At 39.1% G+C, this 21,256-nt stretch overlaps 1 protein-coding gene across 1 annotated transcript in view; it reads left to right on the forward strand.

Annotated features, from left to right (window-relative positions):
- lonp2 (lon peptidase 2, peroxisomal) overlaps window positions 1-16,288 on the forward strand; it is a 61,563-nt gene extending 45,275 nt beyond the window's left edge. Inside the window, exons 14-17 of the mRNA XM_041996756.1 lie at window positions 14,486-14,574; window positions 14,920-15,127; window positions 15,493-15,683; window positions 15,766-16,288. Coding sequence (XP_041852690.1) covers window positions 14,486-14,574; window positions 14,920-15,127; window positions 15,493-15,683; window positions 15,766-15,996 — 719 coding nt within the window. The 3' untranslated portion in view covers window positions 15,997-16,288. The remainder of the gene's footprint in view (window positions 1-14,485; window positions 14,575-14,919; window positions 15,128-15,492; window positions 15,684-15,765) is intronic.
- The last annotated feature ends 4,968 nt before the right edge of the window (window positions 16,289-21,256 follow it).

A 21,256-nucleotide genomic window follows, 5' to 3' on the forward strand; every position in this document is an offset into this window, starting at 1 on the left:
ACATATAGTTGTAATGGATGCTGCCATAAAGAGGGATGTGGTGGGAAAGGCAAAAATTGATAAAAAGACAACCTAAAAATGTTTAGAACAGCAAAATAAATAAAATAAAATAAAAATTCTGTCAATATTTTCTTTATTTTTTTGTTCAGTTTCTTTTTTTTAAGTGTATTTTGTTTTTTTGATTAGGAGTCTGGAATATGTCACAACACTTAACTTTTTAGATATTTTTGTCCACACTCTTCATTAAAAGACAGTACTCTGACAGTAAGCCAGCACAGGATCCTCCAGCAGCAGCTTTGTACGTTTCATTTTTAGCCTGGGAGCTCCCCTGTGTACGGGGAGGGGTCTCCAAAGCACCCGCTCCTCGTTGGGAAGAGTAAACTACCTTCATTCACGTCAGTGTCCGAAAGTCTCCAATAATACCAGAAAAAGTCCCCAGATTTGTCACTAGTCGCTTTTTTTTAAAGTCGCTAGAGGGGTCTGAAAACTCTCTAAATATAGTGACAAAGTCACTAAGTTGGCAACACTGAGGAATAATAAATTCTTCCAGGACCCGCCTCTTTTCACACATAAGCCAATCACAGTGGTCGTTTGCTCATGCGCACATTGGCTGTCGTCTTCTTCGTTGAAGTTAGTTTGAGTCGACAAACCAGCAGCTAATTTGCGCATTACTGTGAACTACTGGGCTGAAGAGGGGAGCAGAAGTTTGTTAGTGACAAAATAAATTCAATTATAACTACTACAAGAAAAAGACCTGCAAATGTAACGTCACCATTGTACGAGTAGATGAAAAATTCACTCGCACTGTCTAACATTTTTGTTGCAAAATGCGACCATTTGGTTGCAGTCTGGAGCCCTGAAGTAGTCTAAGGAATGAATAAAGTTATCGTGGGAATAAATAAAGTAGTCCTAGTAATAAGCAAAGTACAGTAGTCCTAGGAATGAGTAAAGTAATGTCTGATGAGGAACTGTGCCACAGTAAAAGGTAAGTGAACCTGAGCAGGTTTCCAGGTGTTTAATAGAGGTGTTACGCAGGTAAATATCTCAGGAAGCCATCAGCCTATGATGATGATGGACGCCTCTATCAATGTCAGAGTCAGGAGGATCCAGGGATAGCCCCCACATTCACCTTAGAAACACCATAAGGATCCAGAAAGAAGTGAAGCCCAACATATTCTGTGATAGGAAGAGTGAATCTTTCACTATAAAACCTCCTACATGATTCATGTCAAACAAAGACAGAGTCATAGGAGAAACATTAGCAGGGTTTTTAGAGCTGGAATCAAACTTTTCACCACAAAACAACAAAAGTTAGACATGATTTCTGATCCTGGCTGCTAGCTCCAGAGTTTCTGTCCCACAGTGATGAGACAGACATCTTTGTAACCAGCAGAGTCTCTGCTTTCATACGACTCCTTGTTTGTGTGGTTTGCTTGAAGTGGAGAAATTAGCAGAAACTCTAAAGTGGACAGTGCTGTTCTCATGGTTTTCTTACATTCCCATATAATTGTTTGGGGTTTGAATTGTGTTTAGTTTGGATGCCAGAGCTTGGTAGAATCTTTTAGTCAAGTTTCTCCCTATCATGTTACTATGCTTCATGTTAGCAATGCTGCAGTAAAGTTGTAAACATAAATCCCAGAGGGAACACCAATGTCCTCAAACTCAGATTTTGACATTTCACAGCAGAGCAACTCAATGTTTCAGTAAAACAGTGACCACTGCGCTCAAATCTAACAAGTGGAAGAAGTTAATCAGATTTAAATAATCAGCCGATCAGCTGCCCTCTTCTCAAAAATGACAGGACGGATGCTTATGGGCTCATAATTTGCAGCTTCAGCTGGGTCACTTGATTTTAATGTAGGAACTTTTGCAGATTTCCAGTAATTAGGAAATAACCCCAGCAGATGATGCATTAGCCAAATGGGAAATTGGTCAGACAGTGAGGAGATGTGACCTTTAACAAAATCTGTATCCAGATGATTAGTGTCCTGAAGCTGCTGAGCTGATTACATTCCCAACAGTCATGTAGGAAGTCTGGTTTACTTATAGGACAAATATGGACTTATCAAGCTTCAGCGTAAACAGCACAAGCAAACAGGCAGAGATTAATGCCCCCGTCCCTGGTTAGACTTTTTGATCTAGATAAACAGAGTTAAAAGTTATCGACAAAGGTAAAAGTACAGTCCAGTTACAAGTTACATTTAAAGTAAAATACATGGATAGGAAAAACGTCCAAATTAGGTTTTCAGTGTTGACAGTGTTGTTGTTGTTTTAGCCAATGCTTCAGTTTTATAGAAAAGAGCCTCATGTCTGACAGTGACTTTAGATCCTGTGGTAAAGTGTTCCATAACTGTGATCCTTTGACTTAGAACGATGATTGTCCCAGAGTGGTTCTGCCCCTTTTGACTCTACAGTTCCCACTCATTCCAGCTCTTGTTCTCATGCCTTCATTATTATATTTGTGTATTAACTGACAAATCACATCAGGGGCAAGACCATTCATACACTTAAATATTGTTTTCACGAAAGAAAGATTAAGAAAATTTTCAAAACTCAGTAAGTGATGTTTTTTAAGAATTTGGCAATAATGCCACTTCGCTGGTTTCTGATCAAATATTTTTAGAGTTTGCTTATATAATGACATTAAAGGCTTCATGACAGATTTTGAGGCCTGGCCCCAGATAATAGAGCAGTACGACATATGTGATAATATCATTGCATACATATACATTTGAGCTGCTTTGGTAGATATAAAGGGCCTTATCATACGGAAACAGTTTATATTAGCCTTGATAGTTTTGGACATTTTCCTAACATGAGCATCAAACCTAATTTTAGAATCTAGAGTTACCCCAAGATATTTGAACTCAGAAGCTTCCTTAATTTCCCTTTGGTCTATATATACTTTAAACTCTTTCTGTGTTTTTTTCTTTAAAGAAAAACACTTTGAAACGGTTTTTGTATAGTTTAAAGTAGGGCTGCAACTAATAACTATTCTGATAGTCGATTAGTCATCGACTATTAAAACGACTAGTCGACCAATCGGATTATGTACCTCATGATTATTATAAATGGCTCTTATTTCACCTTAAGCTTTGAAATCTTGCATGAGGTTGTTATGAAAGTCCGCCGTGCCTCCTTTTTAAATGTTCGAGCATTGCAGACATACTTCCATGGTACGCAAGATCCGCTTGACAAATCTCGCATGCATTTAATTTATTTTATAAGTTTAACGTAAAGTTAGCCCAGGCTTTTAACGTCCTCTGCTGCCGTTTTGCTCCCTAGTCAGCCGCCATATTTTTCCACTGGTGGACTTTATTGCGCATGTGCAACTCTCAGCAGAGATTAAAAAAAAAAGGAAACAATGTCTCACTCTGTAGTTTTTCTCCCCCTCTTTGCGCATGTGCATTGTGCAACTCTCAGCGGAGATAGGATTAGAAGACGATGTCTCACTCTGTAGTTGTTTTTTTGTTTTTATTTTTGCCGACAATAGTCGACGGCTAAATTCGTTGTCGACTATTTTCGTTGTCGACTAATCGTTGCAGCCCTAGTTTAAAGTTAGGCAGTTTTCTTGCAGCCATTGAGATATTTCAACCAACTACTTAGTTAGTAATTCTGCAGCCTATTGAGGAGTGTCTGCTGTTACATAAATGATAGTATCATCTGCATACAGTTGGCAGGTAGCATCTTTGCATGTGTTAGGTAAATCATTTACATACAAGCAGAAGAACAGAGGCCCCAGTATCGACCCTTGTGGTACACCTAGGTTACATTTTTGTATAGCTGATTTGATATTATTTATTTTAACGCATTGCTTTCTAGATTCAAGATAAGATTTGAAACAATTTAACGCTTGTTGGGAGAAATTTAGTTGTTTCAGTTTTATCATAAGTACTTCGTGGTTGACAGTATCGAAGGCTTTTTTAAAGTCTAAGAACACTGCTCCAACGGCTTTACTTTGATCCAAACTACTTTTAATGGCTTCTGTAAAATGACATATGGCCATTTCTGTTGAATATTTTGGTCGAAATCCAAATTGTTTAGGGCTTAGGAGGTGATTGTTGTCCAAGTAGCTCATCAATTGTTCAGCTACTAGCTTTTCAATAACTTTTGAGATTACTGGTGCAGTTGAAATGGGTTGATAATTGCATGCATCATCGTGTGCTCCTGATTTAAAAATTGGGGTCACAACAGCTGTTTTGAAATTTTGAGGAAATTTACATTTTTTAAGAGATAGATTTGCTAAATGTGTTATTGGTCTTGTCAGTGTTGCTTTATGCATTTTGATTAGCGAAGTATCTAAGTCAAATATATCTTTAGCTTTTGAATTGTTTAGCTGGTTGATAATCTTGTCCTGATCCGCCTGTGTGATGTAAAAGATGAGGGAGAATCTGTCACCTCCTCACATGACACAAGGCAAGTATTAAAATTTGCGGCAAGCTCTTCCACAGATTTAACAAAAAATTATTTAATTTGTTTGCAATTTCCACATCATCAACTTTTTCACTCTGGTGACCATAGGCGAGGGTAGGAACGTAGATTGACCGGTAAATTGAGAGCTTCGTCTTCCTCACCACAACAGACCGAAGCAGAGTCCACATCACTGCAGACGCTACACCAACCCGCCTGTCAATCTACATCCTTCCCCCATTTGTGAACAAGACCTAGAGAAAGTTGAACTCCTCCACTTTGGACATGACCTCATTTCCAACCCAGAGAAGACACTCCACCCTTTTCCAGCAGAGGACCATGGTCTCAGATTTGGAGGTGCTGAATTTCATCCCAACCGCTTCATGCTAGCTGGAGATCAGACAACAGAACCACATCATCTGCAAAGAGCAGAGTCACGAAGCCTAAAGCAGGGGTGGGCGATTAATTTTTACAAGTGGCCACATGAGAAACCTGAATTGTGTCAGAGGGCCACACCAACAACAACTTGAATTTAATTCTGCTCAATTTTCCTCCATTGTAAACAATACAACGACTTGCAATGTTTTCCTCTTCATTTTACCTTTTTAGTGAGAATAATCCAGTCTGTTCTGGGCTTGAACAAGGACATTGAAATCTGGCTGAATGTCTGAGGTGGCTATGCGAAGGACAGCTGAGAGGTGGTCATCAGTGATGGAGGATCTGTGTTTGGATTTGTTGAACTTCATCATTGAGAATGTTCACATGCATGCCTCCTTAGGTGTGGAAAGTTATCTTCTTTGAGGGAGGAATACAAGTCCAGCAGTGAGACTGACCTGAAGTGCTATGTCAGAAGTGTGTCAGACTGCAGGTCAGTGAGTTCCATCTGGACATCACTTGGAGCATTATCCACACTGCAGTTGAAGGAAGAAGAAACCATGTGCATTTCATTCTCAAGAGCTTTGAAATCACCTTGAAAACTCTGCATGCAGGGCTTCTAACATGGCTGAGTATTAGTGGAGGTGATTGGCTGATCGTGTGGCCTCCTTTAGTGTTGGCAAGTGGGTCAGAAGGTTGTCCTTCACTTGGCCTAAGGGAAGCTGCAACTTCTTCATGAAATCATTTACTGCAGTGTACATCTCATGCACAAAAAGGCCCTTGCACTGCAGTTTGACATTTACTTCATTTATTAGTGCAGTCACATCTACAGCGAATCTGAGGTCTGCCACCTAGTCTTCATCTGAACGCTCTGGGATGTCATGTCCTTTTTTCACACAGAAATCCTGAATGTGTTCTCTCAGGTCCCAGACACTTTTCATTACCTTGCCTAGGCTGAGCCACCTGTCAAGGCAGTGATACCTTATGTCACCATGTTCCACCTCCAAAAATGAAACAAACTGTCTTTGATTTAAAGCTCTTACTCTGATGAAGTTAACTGTTTTAGTTACAGCATCAATAATGTGGTTTGTCTTTAACACTGTCTTACACCACACTTCCTGACACAATGCAAAAATGTCAAATTCTGCACAGGGTTTATTTCTGTCACTTTATCCTGCATTCTCTTTAAAAGACTAACATTTTACCCAGTCAGATGTGGGCAACCATCTGTTGTCACAACTTCCAGATTGTCCCATTTCAGTCCTAACTTGTCCAAACATGCATTTACCTCTGTGAATAAGTCATTATCAGCGGTTGTCCCATTCATTGAGTGCATGGCTGCCATCTCCTCTGTTACTTGAAAGTCTGCAGTTATTCCACGTAAGAAGATGAGAAGCTTAGCGGTGTCACGCACGTCGCAGCTCTCATCCAAAGCCTAAGAATAACAAAGTCTGCAGCTCTGTTCTTCAGCTGAAGCTCCAAGTTTCCAGCGAAGTCCTCAACCTGCCTCATCACAGTGCGTCGGGAGAGTGAGACATTCTCAAATGCATCCCTTTTCTCCGGGCATATCAGTGCAACAGAGTCCAATAAGCACTCCTTAATAAAATCCTTGCCTTACTTTTTCTGGTGATTTTGTGAGAAATGGCATATCTTGTCCTAACAGCTGCATCTCTGGTGGTGGGAAGTTTGGTAAGGGTTTGCAGTTTTGCTAGCAGACACCCTTGCGCGCCCTTTTCAGACAGATTTTTTTCATGTTTGGTCGTGTAGTGGCTATTCAAATTGTAATCTTTTAACACAAGCACACAGCTTTACCTTTAATTTCAGTGAAGAAGTCCATGTCTTGTTAAAAACACGACATTCGTTATCAAGTTTTCTTTTCTTAGCTTTAGCTTACATCTTGAGGGTAACCTAGCTAGCATCACTTTTCGCTGTACCACTTCATTCAAAGCACACATCACGCACTGTCAATACAGAAGTAGCATAACGCTTTTCAAAATAAAGCAGCACAACATAGATATTTTTATAATCTATGTTGTAATTTATGATTGGCCTCACGCGGGCTGGACAGAGACTCACAAAGGGCCGGATGTGGCCCGCAGGCCGTAATATGCCCAGGTGTGGCCTAAAGGGAATCACACTGAGCCTATTGTCCATTGTCTCTTCATTAAAATTCACAAAATTCAAAATTTTATAACTGAGTAATCAGATTATAGTAACAATCTAATCTGACATGTCTACAGGTACTTCTGACATGTGAGATACTAAAAACCCTGCTCTACATTTTCCAGTCCATTATCAGATAAAAGTACGTATTTAATGACACAACCTCCTGTTATTTTTAACATGGCGGCGCCCACAGTTTTAGTATTAGCTGCTAATGTGGAAACTAATAAGCCTGCAAAATAGACTATACACATAGGTTTACTTTTTTTTTTGTTTTTTGCATTTCTTTGTTTAAAAGAAATGCATGGTTAAAAAAAAGATCTAGATTGATCAGATTCTTGGTGTGCATGTAAACAGGCTCAGTGAGAGCCATTATCTACAAATTGGGCATACATGGGACAGTAGCGAGCATTCTCAGGTATGGCCAGCCTACAAAGAGCACATTGAGGGCTCATCCAGGAGGTAACAAAAGAACCCAGAAACACATCAAAAGTAGTGATGCCTCATTTGCCTCAGTTAAGGTCAAAATTCATGACTGAACAGTAAGAAAGAGACTAAATGAGCAAAAATGGCATCTATAAGAGAAATCAACTGTAAAAACTACTACTGACCAGAAAGAACATGGAGCCTGGTCTATTTTCTGTATTTGCCAAAAAATATCTTTATGATCCCCAAAACTTTTGGGAAAATATTTTGTGGAACAAAGACACAGGGTTTTATATCCCATCTAGGAGGTCTGCAGTCCAGCCACAAAATGTGGTCTTTATTCAGATATGTATAATAAATACACAATGAGTGATCTATAACACCATAATCACATTTTCATCATAAAAATGTTGCTAAGAGACCTGGAAATGATGATGAAGCCACTTCCTGTCAAACTTTCCACCAATCAGAGAGCTTAGATTGACGGTAACGTCCAATCAGGAGCAGCCAAAGATCAACCAGTGAGCAGAAAGTTCTATGTGTGTCTGAAAAGAAGAAAAATAATGCTCCTCTATGGCTGGAAAAAAAAAACCAAGAAGATGTTTCTGATGCACGGTGGCGCCACAAAGCAGCTGAGCTGGAGTTGGTTTAGTGAGGATAGCAGGTAAATAGTAGCAGAAATAACTGGAAATGAGGAAAAAGTGGAAATATGGAAATAGTTTCTGTTGTGTGTTTGTTTCAGTGCCAATATTTTTCTCCTGAAATCCAAGACTTGAGAGAATGATGTGCAGATGAGAAAAGTTTTGGTCACTGTTAATCTGTGTGTTATTTCTACAAAGTTCTGTTAGTAATAAATTCTGCTTTCTTCTTCTGGTCGGCCTTTATGCTGCTATATCTATTCATACATTCATTTTACATAATTTCAGCATCATAATCTGACAGCTGAGGCTGTGATGGAAAAATTACTGGATGTTGACTGGGGTTAAAAGGGTTGAGCTTCTACAGGCCGTATTGCATTAAATAAACAGGTGAATCAAAAATAGCAAAAAATCTTTTTTAAGGGTCAAGATCCCGGACCTCTTGGTGTAATCGATAGACACCGTGAATTCTGCTCTCTACTAGAAAATCTTGATTTCCAGCAATAACTTGGTGAACTCTGCCTTTTAAAATCTGAACAGATGGTTCTAGTCAAACAGATGGTGCCAAAATGTCCATTTTGGAGACTTTGCCTGAACCATCTGAACTTAAACCCCTAGTTTTGTTTCATTCTGCTTGACTTTATCAGAGTTCGTCTTTGCAAACACATGTTCACACGAACTATGATCTGATAGAGATTTAGAGCTACAGCTCCATCATTCCACAAAGATATTCATATTCATCCTGAAAGTGTTTATTTCTTCTTTTTATTCATTTATTCTTTATAATTGCACAATTATTTACACAGCTTAGCAAATCACATGTGTTTCCTTTTGCTATGACTCCAAAAATATTCAAATGGACCCACCTCTGAATGGTTCATGAAAGGAAATAAAAAAAAGCAGGTCTTGGAGATGTCTTGTCAAATCTGAATTAACCCTTTAGCAACCAGATTTTTTCAAAGAAAATATTAAATTTTGATATCAAGAATTCAAAAGGTTGTAGCTTGGATGTTTTAGAGATGAAGACATACAGTAAATATGAGAAATTATGGGAGTAAATTTACTCATCTGTTTTGCATAGTTAACAGGAATCAGCAAATGGCTGAATATAAATCTGAATGAGATTCAGCCAAACTTGACTGAATTAAAACAATTCAGCAAAGAAGAGTGGATCAAAATTCCAAACATCAGCGTGAAAAACAACACTGTTAGAGCAGTTAGTGGTAATCTAATTTACTATTTACTGAATTTATGGCTTCCCCTTTCATGTAGATTGTTGTTGCACAAATGTTTGTGATTAATCATGTAATGGCCATTTTCCATTCATTAAATGCTAAGTGGAACAGCTGCAACATATAAAATATTTAAAGCTTTGCAAGATGGTTCTATGGACAAGACTAAGGTCATTTTTAATGTCGAGTTACCACCCTAGTGCGTCATGTCTCAAATACCAAGCTGTTTCAGAGCTCTCCTCGTCCTCTAAGACAGCATGTGATGAATAGCTTCCAGCAGAAGCATCCTGATAGTTCTACAAGCATCAGCGTTGAGTCACGTATGCCTGCAGCATGAATGTATCCTAAGCCAGGGATACCTGCTGAGGAAGAGGAGAAAGACAAATTAATAACAGCAATGTCAGATATTTGTACATGGAGAGTAAAGACAGCAGCCCATTGCATCATGGGACATCCCTCAGCAGCCTCGGCCTATAGCAGCATAAGTAAAGGGTTGGCTAACCCCTCATTTTCACCGGATGTGCGTGCGCCGCGGCCCCCACTGCTGTTCAGTCGTTTTATGTGATGGTTTGGTTCACACCAGGGGCCTCATTTTTGAAACTGGTGTAGGTACAAAAAGTGGCGTATGCAAACTCTGACCATGGCGTACGCACAAAATCAGGGAAAATGGGAAACTGCTACACCAACTGTAAAATCAAGGAAATGATGAGGTGGAGAGTCTGCTGCCAACATATCAGTAAAAGAAAATGTGAAAAGTAAGCTTCAGTCATTTATTCTGAGATCCAGCAGTGGGACAGACTGGAGAGTCTAGAAGTGATGCAACGCTAATGAAACAAACATGAGGTGGATTTCCTTAATTTATTTATTTATTCTTACACAATTCTTTTGTAATTGTTGTCCCAATTTCCATCAAGACAGTCTCCATTTCCCGCAACTTCTTGGCCACATTGTTAAAAGCGTTAATCATGTCCCTCTGCACCGGCAGGACTTCCTTGGAGGACATGGCGGTGCTGCATGGAGTCTCTGGCCTCATCCTCTCTAATCACAGCTGCAGCACCGCCGACCCGGATGGAACACCTAGGAAATATAAAGAAATATTATTTAACACAAAATAAACTGCTACCAATCTCAGAAGTATCTGTACATGTTGATTTTATACATTAAAAAAAAAGACTACATTACCGGCATCCTTACTGTCATTTAGCAGACGCTTTTCTACAAAATGATTTACTGTGGGCTGTAGCGTCTTGCCCAAGGTCCAAACTGAAAGTTGTTACTGTTCACCCCTGTGGGATTTGAAATTTGATCTCACACATGGCAGACGGATGCCCTACCGACTGAGATATCCAGCCCCAACATCCGAAGCCTCTGTCTTTCCTTCTGACACTGCGATGACAGCACCTGCCACCTGCTGCCACTATTCTACCTTTCTGACACCCGCTTTAGAGTTGACTCTGATTTCTAAACGGAAACAGGTGTAGGACATCCGTGTGCACGCTTTTATAAATCTGAAAGGTGAAGTGCGCTGCATTTCCTTTTTTGCACTGCATACACCACTTGTAGTTTGCTTTGCTACGCACAGTTTTATGCTTTGCCAAAAAGGAAGGATTGAAACTTGATCTTAAAAGATAAAGAAGGAGCTGATTCCACAGACAGGGGCCTGAGAACTGACTGTTCTGCCTCCTCGACCCAAACTGGAAGCTTTATGTGTGGCTAGTCTTATAAAAAGCTACATTCATATAAACTAGTTGTCAGGACACCTGAAGTTTGTTCAGATGCAGCTTTGCAAGCCTATGCCATGCTGCCATGTTCTTTTTAGAGAGAAGAAGCTAAATCCTGCAACTCTTCTAAACCAGCCATACTGGTTCTACTTTTTCTAACTGGACTATCATGAACTTTAACATTTAACATGCTATAACCGTGGCCTGCAGAGTCTGAGATGTAGCTCTTCCAGTTTCTCTGACCATTGCACGGCCTCAACTTGGACCAAACTGGCTGGGACGTCCACTCCTGGGAAGACTGACTTCTGTCTTGAATGTTTTCTACTTGTGAATGATCATTCTCTTTGTAGAATGATGGACTCCTTGCTGATTTCTTTCGTCCTTGGCACTGTAAAGACACATGACACACACGCGAGACATCAGTCGTCTGAAGCCTCCACCATAAAATCCAGCTGTTATCCTCTCGGAAGTGCTGACAAAACCCCATCCATGGTCACCTGAAGAACTTTACTTTGATCTGCAAGTTGAACTCAGAAGAAGTCAGAGGTTACAAACTGTTCACATCAGCCTCTGACATCTTTCTGACTCAGATATGTTGGGTACTTTTGATGTCAGGGATACTTTATCTCCAGTTTAGAGAAAAGACTTGCCATTGCGAAGATGAGCTTCCACCAGGTTGACCGCAGGGTCAAAACATCAGCCATGACACAATTCTGCATCAGTGATGCTGGAGTGAGTCCTGACAGATGTCAATCAGGCTTAGTTTAAATACGCAGCATCCGTCCTGAATGGAGTCTCTGATTATTAGCAGTAACTGAAAACACCTGTGTGTGTGTGTGTGTTTTCTGTTATGGAGCGGCGGCTGTGTGGCCAGAGTGGAAATCTGATAAAAAAGCAGATTTAAACTAATCTAAATCAGCATAGATAACTCTGAGTGGCTGCTGGGTTATAATATCTTACATTTAATTGGCTCGTTCAGGCTGTTTATTTTTCTGATAAGTAAAATGATGCAGCTGTTGCATTGCTGAAATATTTCTGATGCTTTTTTTAAAAGCTGAAAAGGGCAGCCAGCTGGGCTTTATTACAGAATAACCAGTTGATGAAGAGACTGAGGTTATTGTACACAGTCTGAGTTTCAGCAGATTGAATCGTGACTTCAGGTGATTCGTGAAACAGAAGCAATAAAAGAAAACAAAACTGGTTAAAGAAGATATCAGCTGGTTTGTACTCCTGAATAGAAAAGCCTCCTGTGTTGCCGGGTAACAGATGTCTGACACAAATGTGCATCCGTTCAAGGGACATGTTTTGTATTTTCCAGAAGATGGGTTTGACCTTCCTGTCTGTCCTGTCATATATCTGAGTGTATGTGAGCTCTTATGAGCTCTTGTCACCTTCTTTTCTATCCCAACTTCCCTCTGCTTCATCTTGTGGTATTTTTGCATGTAGACATGGAAATTGTTAAGACGAGAGGTTCAGTTATTCTAACTAAAAGAAAAAGAAAAAATATATATATCTATATATATGTATATATATATAGATATATATATATATACATATATTGCAGCTGCCTATCAAGCAGACCTTCAGTGAGTTTTCTACTCAGAGCAGAGTAGTAATTAGGCTGCGGACTCCTCCGCTCAACGATATAGGTCTGTCCTATGATCTGCTACTATTATTGGTCTTTTCAATACAGGGATCTGAGCTTGTGCCATTGTCATGTTTCTCAATGAAATATAGCCATGATCTGGATGGCCTCTTCCATTGACAAACATCACAATTGACTGAAAATCAAATTCTAACCTAACAGGTTTGGATGGACGGACTTTTATTGATCCCAAAACTGAAAAATCAGGGGTGGCAGCATGCATTAGCGCAAACAATGACTCAGATTAACAAAAATAATAAAGCAGGAAAACAAATGCTGGTTAATTAAACTTTTTCTGATCTCAAAGACTAAAAGCTATGTGAATGAAAACCCAGTGTTCATTTGTTTTATAGCCTAAGATTTAAGACTTTCAAAGGATGTAGATTGATAAAACACCTAAAGCTGGCTGATAACCCCATAGATTTCAGTTTTAGTCACAGGGATGTCACAGATGTTCATATAAAATATTATCTAAGAGATGTGATTGATAATTACCTCTCATGCATCATATAAAAAGAAGCTCAGATAAATCAGTGCCAGTTCAAGTGTTTCAGTGTGTTGATCCTGCTGTGTAAACCATATTCACTGCTACATTGTTTAATGAATGTTGCATTAACCAAACAGTTTCTCCCTAACAGAACTTTTTCTCTCACTCCGAATAATTTTCCCTCCCCTGTGGCTCGGCTCAGTTGTGATGTACCACAGGGCTCAGTCCTCGGCCCCCTTCTGTATTCTGACATGCTATCTCTGTTCCAGCTCACTCAGGCCCATCGTTTTGATGCTGATCAGCTGTGCGTGTTGCTAAAACCCACAGATCCCACTGCTTTATAAGTCCTACAGTTTGTCTTTCTGATATTAAATCCTGAATTCCCCAAAACTGCCTTAACCCTTTAATGTATTGTATTTTATAGATGCTGTTTCTGGGACCTATTGCCAAGGTTTTTGGTAAAAACTGGTAAAACTCTGTTGTTAGCATTCTAAAACTAGTCTTGTGCCCCCTGGTGGATAACATGTGCACTACTTTACTTTTGAAATATGACATGGTAATAAAACATACATATATTCACATTTTTTATCTTTCTGTTTTACATGGGTGAAATATACATTTCAGATAAAAAAAAAAGTAAAAAAAAAATACGGCTCATTATTGTTTGGGTGAAGCTTTATATGGTTAAGAAAAAAAGAAGCGGTTTTTCTCCAAATTCTGTCACTTCTGTTGTTTCTGGTCTTGTTCAGCTTTTAGATAATATCACCAGGTATTATTATCAGGTCAAAAATGTAGTTCAGTTTTGTTTTTTCCTGCTGCATGTGTTGCGGCAGGCCTTAGAATAAATGTTTGCACTGCAAAAAATACATTTTAAGGAAGTAAAATATCCTTTAAAAGTAAATAGATATTTTTCTTTTTTCAAATAATAAATAAATCTCATTTAGCACAATTTGTATTTAAATAATTATTTTAAAAAATGCATCTAATTTCTTTCTGAATAAGATATAGCCGGTCATTGTGAGCCAAAACAAACTAGTAACAAGCTATAAAAAAATTCTGTTTGTCAGGTAAATGACATTAAAATTAAAGTAAAGCTTGAGACTAGCTTGATATCAGTTTCATGTCTTTTCATCCAGTTGGTGGACATATTGGACCAAAGCCAGGAAAAATCAGCAACAGCAGACGGATTACTAGGCAGTCTCCAACAGCGCATATTCAGAATTTTTATTTGATTTAAGAGGCTGTTTTTAAATAAAGCTATGAGTTGGAACGGGTCAAGGCATGCAGTAATGAGCATCTAAATTTGGACGATATATGAACAGTAATGAGTGTATGAGCCTTTTATTCTTCCTGCTGAAACTTTAACATGTGATTCTATGTGTTCTTAGACATTCAGGCATCACCGCCAGAGATGCCCATAGTCATCGATCAGGTCGCCCTAAAAGACATCCTGGGACCCCCTGTGTTTGAAATGGAGGTAAGCGGGACATCGCACAGTGAAAATGACTTGGATGAAGCAGATTTGAGCTCATTACCCTGTGTGGTGTAATTCTGTGCTCCAAACAAGCAGCCAATTAAAAGTACATGACTGACCTAAATTTGGGGGATTTTTAACATGAATGACGTGATTTTGTGGAACTCAGAGAGTGGTGCTGTCCAAAACCTTCTAGTGCCTGAAAACACTTTGAAGCATTTTCTTCATATAACAGGTCTTCTTTTCTTTTCTTCAGTCAGAATGATTTTGTTTTTTACTCTTTGCTGATTAGTGATGATTAAGTGATTGTCTTTGAGCATTAAATATGGTTTTTGTATTTTCGTAAAGGTCTCGGAGCGACTCACCCTTCCAGGCGTTGCGATCGGCTTGGCCTGGACGCCACTCGGTGGGGAGATCATGTTTGTTGAGGCCAGTCGCACAGAGGGAGAGGGTCAGTTGACTCTGACAGGTCAACTGGGGGATGTTATGAAAGAATCAGCACATTTAGCCATCAGCTGGCTCAGAGCAAATGCTAAAACCTATCAGCTGACCAACAGTGAGTTCACATCATACACAGAAACACAGACAAGTTAAAAAAAAACTGGGTGTTTAGTGTATATATGACTGACTTGTAATTCTGACTTGTGTTAATAAACTTGTTAAACAGACCTGTATTTTCAGACTTGTTCAATGGACTTGTATTTTCAGACTTGTACTATCAGACTTGTAAAATGGACTTGTATTTTCAGACATATAAGACTGACTTGTATTATCAGACTTGTCATGTCAGATGTGTAAAACTGCCTTGTATTATCAGACTTGTACTATCAGACTTGTGAAACTAACTTGTATTTTCAGACTTGTTAAATGGACTTGTATTTTCAGACTTGTAAGACTGACTTGTATTTTCTGACTGTACAGTGGTGGGGGGTCCAAATCCTTCAGAAGGGACAGACATCCATCTCCACTTCCCAGCTGGAGCCGTCACCAAGGACGGCCCCTCTGCTGGTGTTACCATAGTAACCTGCCTGGCTTCGCTGTTTAGCGGACGATTGGTCCGATCAGATGTTGCCATGACGGGAGAGATCACGCTGAGAGGGCTGGTGTTGCCGGTCAGTTTTCACATTCATAACTCGTAATATGGAAATTCCCCGTCAGCAGTTTTAACCAACCGCATCTCCCTGTTTCCCACAGGTGGGCGGGATCAAGGACAAGGTCCTGGCAGCCCACAGGGCTGGTGTAAAGCGTGTCATCCTCCCAAAACGCAATGAGAAGGACCTGGAGGAGCTTCCAGCCAACGTCCGGGCTAACCTCGACTTCGTCGCCGCCTCTAACCTGGACGAGGTGCTGAACGCTTCCTTTGACGGAGGGTTTCCAGGGACAACCAGCACACTCGCACATCCTCAGCTCAGCAGCAAACTGTAACACACTGATAATTACAAACAAGTCCAGAGATTTCCTTGGTCATAAAAAAGCATCGTCCTTTAGGTTAGGGCCCTCCTGATGAGCAGAAACATTTAATAATAAGTCCTGATACTGATCATAACACTTTTATGGTTGATGATTTGAATTAAATCGGCTTTAATAGAGCTGTCGTTACATCTCCTTTAGCTACACTGTTAGCATTGCTAAAAGCAGCCATGATGCCATATTGATTTAGATTAATTCTTTTGTTTTTTTTTTTGTACTTTTGTCCATACAAACAGGTAAAAAGTGCGCAAAACCAATCTCAAACTAATTATATAACTATATAATATTTCTGTCATCAACATGATTCATAATTTTAATCTCATAAATTTAGTCAGTACTGGTTTGTCTGTATGCTCCGTAATGAAAAGGTGATTTGAGGACAACGAAAGAATAAGAGTCAACAGAGGATTCAGCTTTTCTAGCTTTTGATGAACCCAGCTGAGTATGACCATCCTGAGGGGTCGACATGCCGATCGATCAGTTGTCTGATTGGGGATGTAGCTGCAGAGAGGAAAGTGTTTATGGATGCTGGTGACACTAAAAGGTGATCGAGTTTAGAAGTCAGACCTGAGCAAACCGGATGATGATTTTTGACAGTTTGTACCGGGATTTCTTCTCACCTCGTCTAGCGAAAACGAAGCAGGTCTTTTCTTTTTTAATTATGACTGAATTTGCTTCACATGTCCATCAGTGGGAGGAAATTTTAAATTTGGGGTTTTTTGGGGTGGAGTATTGTCAGGCTGACTGCGGCATGAGCACTACAACTTAATTCCCAAAAGAAAAGGAGAGACCAGTCTTAGGTCAGTATGGTTTAGGCCAAAAGGTGGAACTGGGATGGGGTCATCTCCCAGCTGGATGTGGGCCAGCTCCAGAAGATTAGCCCAGTCCTGGGTAAGATGCAGAAAATGGATGGGTGAAAACTGCTAAACTTAATTTCAGTTAAATGCCACCAGTATTATTTGTTTAGTTTTATGTATCTTCAGGTTCAGCATCTGAGATTAGAATGTAATGCCTTCCAGCATCCAGCAGTGATTCTTAAAAAAACCAGGATGTACATGTGACCTGTTCTGTGAAAACATAAAACTAAAACTGTAATTAAAGACGTTTAAATTGTGTCTTTTTGTTTGTTATTTTTTACTGGGTCAGATGCGGCTAATCAGTGACTGAGTGTATTAAATCCATTGAACCATAAATGGATCAGTGTGTGTGTGTGTTTTCCACTGCACTACAGATGTGGGTTGTTTTTCTCTCTCCTGTTGCGATGTAATGTGAAACAACAGTGTGGCGTGACCTTTTTTTCTTCTCATATTAACAGAAATATCAGCATGGATCCATGCAGAAAATGTCACATACAAAGCCAAACACACTGGAGGAATTATGTGGGGGAAAAACAGATTTAGTATAGAGCACTTAAATTTAAACTTGTTAAATTTTTTAGTATAATGAACTTTATTGCAGGACGTTTGACAACAAGCCCCCCCTTCCAAAACAACAATGAGAAACTGGGTTTGTATTTAGTGATGCAGTAGTGGAACATACTTTCTGGAGGTTGAAAAAAGAATTTGGGGGGGTAAAGATTCATGTTAGTCTGGTTTCTGTGCATCAGGTAAGTCCACTCAGAAGTCAGAACTTGATCACCTTGTGGGTTGTTCAGTTTTTTTAAAGTCGTGAGTGAATGCATCTTTCTTTATGATCTTGTTTCTGCCAGTAGGGAACAGCTTAGAGCGCCACACAATAAGTAAACTATCTTGTCCAAGTATTTTGTGTTCTCCAGATAACATGGACAACAAAGTGAATATTTGGTCTGAGCAGCTTTATTCTTTATTCGTACTTTAACTAGTCTCCGGGAATAGTTCTCCAGGGTCCTTGAAGGACTTTCCAAAGCTCTCGTTTGGATGTATATATATATATATATAAACTCCACATTCTTAATCAGTTCTTAATACAACATGATGTTGGCCCACCCTTTGCAGCTATAACAGCTTCAACTCTTCTAGGATAGCTTTCCACAGGTTTAGGAGTGTTTATAGGAATTTTTGATCATTCCTCCAGAAGTGCATTTGTGAGGTCAGACACTGATGTTGGACAAGAAGGCCTGGCTCTCAGTCTTCACTCTAATTCACCCCAAAGGTGTTCTGTCGGGTTGAGGTCAGGTCTCTATGAAGACCAGTCAAGTTCATCCACACCAAACTCCTCATCCATGTCTTTATGGACGTTGCTCGTGTTGGAACAGGAAAGGGGCATTCCCAAACTGTTCCCACAAAGTTTGGGAGCATGGAATTGTCCAAAATCTTTTGGTATGCTGAAGCATTCAGAGTTCCTTTCACTGGAACTAAGTGGCCAAGTCCAGCTCCTGAAAAATAACCCCAAACCATGATCCCTCCTCCACCAAACTTTACTTAGCACAATGCAGTCAGACCAGTACCATTCTCCTGGCAACCGCCATACCTAGACGCTTCCATCAGATGTCCAGATGGTGAAGGGTGATTTGTTACTCCAGAGGACACATCTCCACTGATCCAGAGTCCAGTGGCGGTGTTCTCTACACCACTGCATCTGGTGAAGTATGGCTCTGATGCAGCTGCTTGGCCGTGGAAACCCAATCCATGAAGCTCTCTTCTCTTTGTTCTTGGGCTGATCTGAAGGCCACATGAAGTTTGGAGGGCTGTAGCAATCGGCTGGTAGAAAGTTCCAACCTTTGCGCACTATGCGCCTCAGCATCAGCCGACCCCGATCAGTCATCTTACGGGCCCACTTCATGACTGAGTTGCTGCCTTTCCCAATCACTTCCACTTTGTTAGGTTAACACTGACAGTTGACTGTGGAATATTTAGGAGTTAGGGAATATCACGACTGAACTAGTTGCCTAGGTGGCATCCTATCGGTACCACGCTGAAATTCACTGGGCTCCAGAGAGCGACCCATTCCTTCACAAATGTTTGTAGAAATGGTCTTCATGCCTCGGTGCTGGATTTATATACACCTGTGGCCATGGAAGTAATTAGATCACCTGATTTTATATATATATATATATATATACATACATATATATATGTATCTTTAATTAGACCCAGGATGGTTGTGTCATCTGATGGTTGTGTTATCCCGGGTGGAGAAACAGTCACTGGTGTACAGGGTGAAGAGTTTTGGGCTTAGGCAACACCCTTGTGGTGAACCATGTGTATATATATGAATATATACTGTAAATATTTCTTAAATAAACTACCTCACATAAGACACCGAGCTTACCTAAGCCATGAACTGACAGAATATTTACATGATAAGAGTTTTTTAGCTTCTACTCTGCTCTAGCAGAGCATTACGTTAGGTGGCGTTTGGCCATAGCTCATCTTTCTGGAAAGTTTTCTCTACAAGGAAACAAAAGGACATGTATCATCCCACATCTACGTGAACATTGGGCTGGTTGTCACACATGACACACTTCACATTAGTAATTCAAATATAAACATGTACATGAATGAATGTATGTATTTGTTTGTAGTGTGAATATATGAATTTGTGTATGTATGTAGGAATGTATGTTTTAACCTGTATGAATATTATTATAAAGGTATGTATGTAAGTATGCATACATTTATATAAGCATGTATTCATATATGTATTTATTTAACTATTTATTAATGTGTGTTTATTAAACTATGTATATACAGTACATACTATACATACTTACTTAAATGCATACATACACATATATTCATACATGTATGCTTCTAATAATACATACATACATATTTACAAATATATGCATGTATATATACATACATGCATACTATCACATACATACAGATATGCATACATACATTCTTGTCAAGTAAATATTCACATATATGCTTATATAAATACATGCAAGCATACACATATTCAAACACAAAGTATGTTTGAAGGACATTTTTAGAACCTTTGTAATGTAATCTTAACCCTCCAACTCTTATATCTCCTTCAGCTAACAAACATGCAGCATAACGTACGTTATGTAGGTGAAGTTCTGGGTGATACACACAGAGAGAGAGAGGGTGCGCTAAAGATAAAAAAACAAACAAAAAAAAATGTACAAACATGTATTTGCGTATAGCCTTGGGCTGCGTTTGATGACACATTGTGGACTGGACATACAAACAGAATCATCAGTAGTCAAGATTTGCTAATGTAATCCAGAAAGGCTCTCCACGTTCTGAAGAACAAGTCTTCCTGACAGTTTGGATGCAATTGCAGCACATCCTGCTAAGTGAGGTATCAGTTTCATCCAGAGCTCAAATGATGATGGAGTGATTGTTTTCCATTGTAGCACAATGATTCTGCATCCTGTTAGCATGGCCAGTCGGCAACATAATCTGCTGCAACACCTCAGATGAGGATTTTTCAGGTTTCATTCACATTTATAAATACATGTACACATACATAAGAAGTGTCTTTGAGGGTGTAATGAGGATTTGAGCCACCAGGTGGTGCTGTTTGACTAAATATCCTGCTTCACAGCTCAACTAACAGGAAAATCAATAAAATATCTCCAGCTCTGTGTTGTGGAGTTTTCTTGTAAACAAATTAACATAAACTTTTTCATCTGTTCCTGAAGATAAAAACTATTTCATCAACCAGCACAAACAGTCACATAGGAAGTCCACGGGTTGCCTGATGTTTCTGTAAAATCACGAACACCTTCAGGACCTGAACTAGTATTCACAAAACATCCCACATGTTTATTACTTTATTATTTAAAACATTTTAATGAGATCAGTTCTAACGTATGAGGATGAGGATTGTAGAGTCAGTCTGCAAAAACCTGCTGATGAAGATTAAAAAAGGAAGCTTTTAACTCAATAAATCCCGCCAGCTTCCTGAATTTACAAGAAAACTTTTATTTTAATTCGTCATTTCTAAAAATTATGTTTTCTGAATAGTGATAAAAAAAATAATTTTTAAGTCAGATTTGTTTTTACATTTTTAAAGAAATTCTTAATTAAAATAATTTTACAGAAAAGAAATTTAGCCGTTGTATTTTTATTCGTTTTCTAAATTGAGAAAAATTTTGCAAAATAGATACATAAAAATAAAAAAATTGTTTCTCTCAGTACATGATTAAAAGAATAAAAAATGAGTTTTACAAAAGAAAAAAATAAGTTTAGTTCTTTTCTAATTTTAAAGTTTAAAAATATATATTCTTTAAATTTCAGTGTTTCAAGAATGAAAATACTAT

The sequence above is a fragment of the Melanotaenia boesemani genome, chromosome 10 (genome assembly GCF_017639745.1).
Source record: "Melanotaenia boesemani isolate fMelBoe1 chromosome 10, fMelBoe1.pri, whole genome shotgun sequence".
In the NCBI taxonomy this organism is placed as follows: domain Eukaryota; kingdom Metazoa; phylum Chordata; class Actinopteri; order Atheriniformes; family Melanotaeniidae; genus Melanotaenia; species Melanotaenia boesemani.